At 37.9% G+C, this 4,019-nt stretch overlaps 1 protein-coding gene across 1 annotated transcript; it reads right to left on the reverse strand.

The window, feature by feature from the left end:
• Nucleotides 1-469: 469 nt before the first annotated feature.
• tmem244 (transmembrane protein 244) lies at nt 470-3,509 on the reverse strand. Its single transcript, XM_021614351.3, has 6 exons — nt 3,323-3,509; nt 2,834-2,919; nt 2,462-2,538; nt 2,194-2,319; nt 1,579-1,623; nt 470-1,404 (listed from the first exon to the last, which is right to left on the reverse strand). The coding sequence occupies exons 1-6, from the start codon at nt 3,425-3,427 to the stop codon at nt 1,307-1,309; spliced, it is 537 nt and encodes a 178-aa protein (XP_021470026.1). The 5' UTR covers nt 3,428-3,509; the 3' UTR covers nt 470-1,306.
• Between the last annotated feature and the right edge of the window lie 510 nt (nt 3,510-4,019).

Genomic DNA, 4,019 nt, shown 5'->3' on the forward strand with positions numbered 1-4,019 from the left:
TACTTCACTGTCTGGGGTGTGTCTGTGTAAATATGGGGTCACTGGGATTACAACTGTGACTAGGGTCAGTATTGCAGACTGTAATGATCAGCAGACTGACCTGTTCAAGAGGTGGATGTGCGCTTCAGTACTGAAATGACACCATTCAAAATAGTAAGGAGGAGCGACTGACTGACTGCTCGCTACTGCCTCAGTAATTCTAAGCATTCTTAATCCCAAGGGCTTTAACAGACAACAGATGCTCAGGCTTAATAACAATCACCACTGTGCTATCCCTAAGGTTCCTTAGTGTTTTAATTAGGTAATGTGTTATAAGACACTAATACCACTTTGTTTTAACCCTAATTGCTCCTGTAAGTCGCTCTGGATACGAGTGTCTGCTAAATTACTAAAATGTCAATGTAATAACACTTTGTTACAGTAATAGCACAGTAATAATGCTTTGTTACAGTAATAACAGTAATAACACTTTGTTATAAGTAATAACACATTGTTAGAGAAATAATACAGTAATAACAGTTTGTTACAGTAATAACGGTTTGTTACAGTAATAACACAGTAATATCACTTTGTTACAGTAATAACACGTTGTTACAGTAATAACACAGTAATAACACTTTGTTACAGTAATAACACAGTAATATCACTTTGTTACAGTAATAACACGTTGTTACAGTAATAACACAGTAATAACACTTTGTTACAGTAATAACACAGTAATATCACTTTGTTACAGTAATAACACTTTGTTACAGTAATAACACAGCAATAACACGTTGTTACAGTAATAACACAGTAATAACATGTTGTTACAGTAATAACACAGTAATATCACTTTGTTACAGTAATAACACAGTAATAACACTTGTGTTTATTCCATATCTAAAAAGAGTAAATGATTCCTTATTATTTCCAATGGCATGGAACAAGATACACAAAAACAAGAACATTGTTGGCAAGAAGTGTTTAATATATATTTTACCTTTATTTAACTAGGCAAGTCAGTTAAGAACAAATTCTTATTTTCAATGACGGCCTAGGAACAGTGTGCCCCTGTGCCTGTTCAGGGGCAGAACAACAGATTTTTCAGCTCGGGGATTTGAACTTGCAACCTTTCGGTCCAATGCTCTAACCACTAGGCTACCCTGTCGCCCCATATTCCCAACTATTCCTTCCAAACAACCTTTAATTGCAAAATATAATGTGTGGATTTACAGAGTACCAAAGTTGTGTAATACAAAAAAACTGAATATAAAAAAATATTTGACCCTACATCATTTTGTAGAAGAAAAGCTAAATATTTTTCTTAGAAATGTTGGAGCTCATCCGGATACACAAAATTATTCCTGAAGAGCTTATATGCTACAAGTTGGCCTCCGAAAATCATCATCACCAATCCAGAACCTGTGACACAAGTGGATTTAAAGGATATACCTATTTGAATGCATCAAGTATTGAATCACTTGCAAAATAAATGTAAGTCGACTAATTAATGCGATGATCAAAATACTGTGTATATAACAACAAATCATGTTTTTATTGGCTCCAAATGGCCTGAAATCAAGTATGATTCCTTACCAAGGGCAATCCAATAATGTTCTGTTGACGGGAAATCAGACATAACTGGATGAAAGAAACAGACAGGATAGTAATTGAATATGACACATATTCAACCACATCAAATAAACTAATACATCAAATCAAGCTTTCTGTCAGCTTGTGAAACTGTATGATCATGATGTTCTTCTGACAAGCCTGTTTATACTAAAGTGGCCTTACAACCTTGCATAACATAACCTACTGTAGATTGAAATCCTAGCAATTGAAATACTAGTTATTTTTAATCTAATTCATTAGCAGATACTGAAACTGGTACTAAAACATCTACTAAAAAGTGTATCTCAGGTGGGAAGTAGATTCATGTGGAGTCATTGATGTGTTTGCTATTATCAAACCTGGCTTTACAGTAGAGCACAGGCAGCACCAGACAGAATCAGACAGACAGACGCCATAACACTATAGGACTGGTTGCTATACAGTAGCGACATTAATTGATGTTAAACAATAGAAAGAGGGACTCTTGAAGCATGGTGCTTGACACAGATTTAAACACAAAGTAGACCGCTGCATATACACAAGGCAGTGATTAGACCATATGTACATACTTATAAAAATGGCTCTCTTGCTGCTTACCTGCTACCGTCAGACCAATGTGGATTAGTGTGACTGTGATGGCGTAGTCCCACACCCACTCCTCGACAATCCACGCAAATATCAGACCTCCCAAAAGATAGGTCAGCTCCATGGAGATCACTGTCACTATGCAGGAAATACAAAACTACACACCTCAGCCAACATGCTTACCAACATGAACACACAGAATTCAAGGTAGTCTATCTAAAAAAGGGATGTTGCTAACTACTGAATAACAAGAATAGAGCAGAGTCTTCGATCAACTCACCTAGGTATTTTGGACTTTGCCATGATGGCTGTGTTGTGTAGTCAAAGGGTGCTAAAAGGCTGTCAACCTCATGTACCCTGCAGAGATGATGAATAATGAGAAACTTGGGTCATAAATTGTATATTTGCTGTTAACTGTAGTTACAGTAAATGTGTGAGGTAGCACTGGAGACATATTGTGATGCTTTTTGGCAGAAACCAGAATGAGGGTTCCATGCAGACACTGTGCATTTTTTTTGTGGATAGTTTCTGTGTTCATGAGACAGGAAGTACACGTCAATCCTGTACCACAACATATGACAATGAAACTATATGAAAGACAGGATATACTTCATTTGAATATTGTGCAAAATATCTATAATTTTAGACTCACCTGAGAATACCAATGCAGAGACTGACCACTATGTAGTAAACAGCATAGAAGGATATTATGCACATCAGCAAGTTCTGGAGAACAATCTGTAGTACATAACATCACATCAGACTCCGTCACACAAGACCCTCAAAATGTCAGATGCTCATTCTTAATAAAACCTCAAATATGATGCATAATAATATGGATTCATTTGATCATTGCTGTTGCCACAAATCTACAAAAAAAGAAAGGCCATTCAGAAAGTTTCGGACTGAAATACTTGCATAAACTGAACTCAGATAGGTTCAGTCATTTCATTGAAAGGTATTAGAATTCTATACCAAATGCTCTAACTTGAATAGTGAGCTGTGTTGCCAAAACTACAGCAGCACATGAACTATGTACACAGTGCCACACTAAGTAGACACTGGTAAACATGTACACCTCCTGTAGTTCTCTACTACTACATTTCCTGTGGTATCCAAAACTGAAGTCCAAGGTCTTTACCCATGTTTCACTGACGTTGGTCTTGATCTTGACTGATGTTGGGCCATAGCGCTTCAGAGTAGACCCACAATACCCACAACACCTGCAACAGTAGTCCAACAACATGAATGGCCGCCTTTTCTTTTATCAGTGGAGACGCTAGAAGGCCGCCTACAGTAGAGCAAACACACCAGGGGATGAGGGCTGGTCTTAATGGTTAATGGGATTACACACACGCAAAAAGCTTCCTGTCTCAATCCAGGCTGGATAAAGCACGCCCCAAGGCCCAGACCACTTCTACAGCATCATCAACACTCAGTGGCTAGAAATACACCTGAGTGGGGTGACAACCAACCTCTCTTCACATCACTGTGATGTCACTGCATACATATTCACTGGACGGTATTATTTTTTAAGCTATTAATGTGTGGTGTTGGCCTGTTGGGGTGTATATACTGTAACAGCTGCTGGAGCACCAGGAGGCAAGCCAGACATGACTCTGAGTAAATTAAATGTAAATAGGTCACACACTTCTTTAGAACAGTGGAATTCACTGCTTCTCTGGCCAGTTGATCAACAGCATACTGCACAGCAAATTGGCCAGTGTTACCTAGTGTAGACTTTTCAGTGTAACTTTTCTATGGTTGATTCAGGAGTGAAGTTAACTCTGTAAGTGTTCATTTAACACTCATTGGTGTAAAATAACCAGAGTGTTGGC

Source organism: Oncorhynchus mykiss, chromosome 8 (assembly GCF_057628025.1).
Source record: "Oncorhynchus mykiss isolate SJ-2025 chromosome 8, ASM5762802v1, whole genome shotgun sequence".
NCBI classification, from domain to species: Eukaryota; Metazoa; Chordata; class Actinopteri; order Salmoniformes; family Salmonidae; genus Oncorhynchus; species Oncorhynchus mykiss.

What these genes read in the sequence shown, in the direction of transcription:
- tmem244 (XM_021614351.3), bottom strand. Translation starts at nt 3,427, where the DNA reads ATGTTGTTGGACTACTGTTGCAGGTGTTGTGGGTATTGTGGGTCTACT. An exon ending in CCAACGTCAGTGAAACATGG is followed by an intron (nt 2,920 to 3,322) that starts GTAAAGACCTTG and finishes TATGTACTACAG; the next exon opens with ATTGTTCTCCAGAACTTGCT. An exon ending in ACATTATTGGATTGCCCTTG is followed by an intron (nt 1,405 to 1,578) that starts GTAAGGAATCAT and finishes CTTGTGTCACAG; the next exon opens with GTTCTGGATTGGTGATGATG.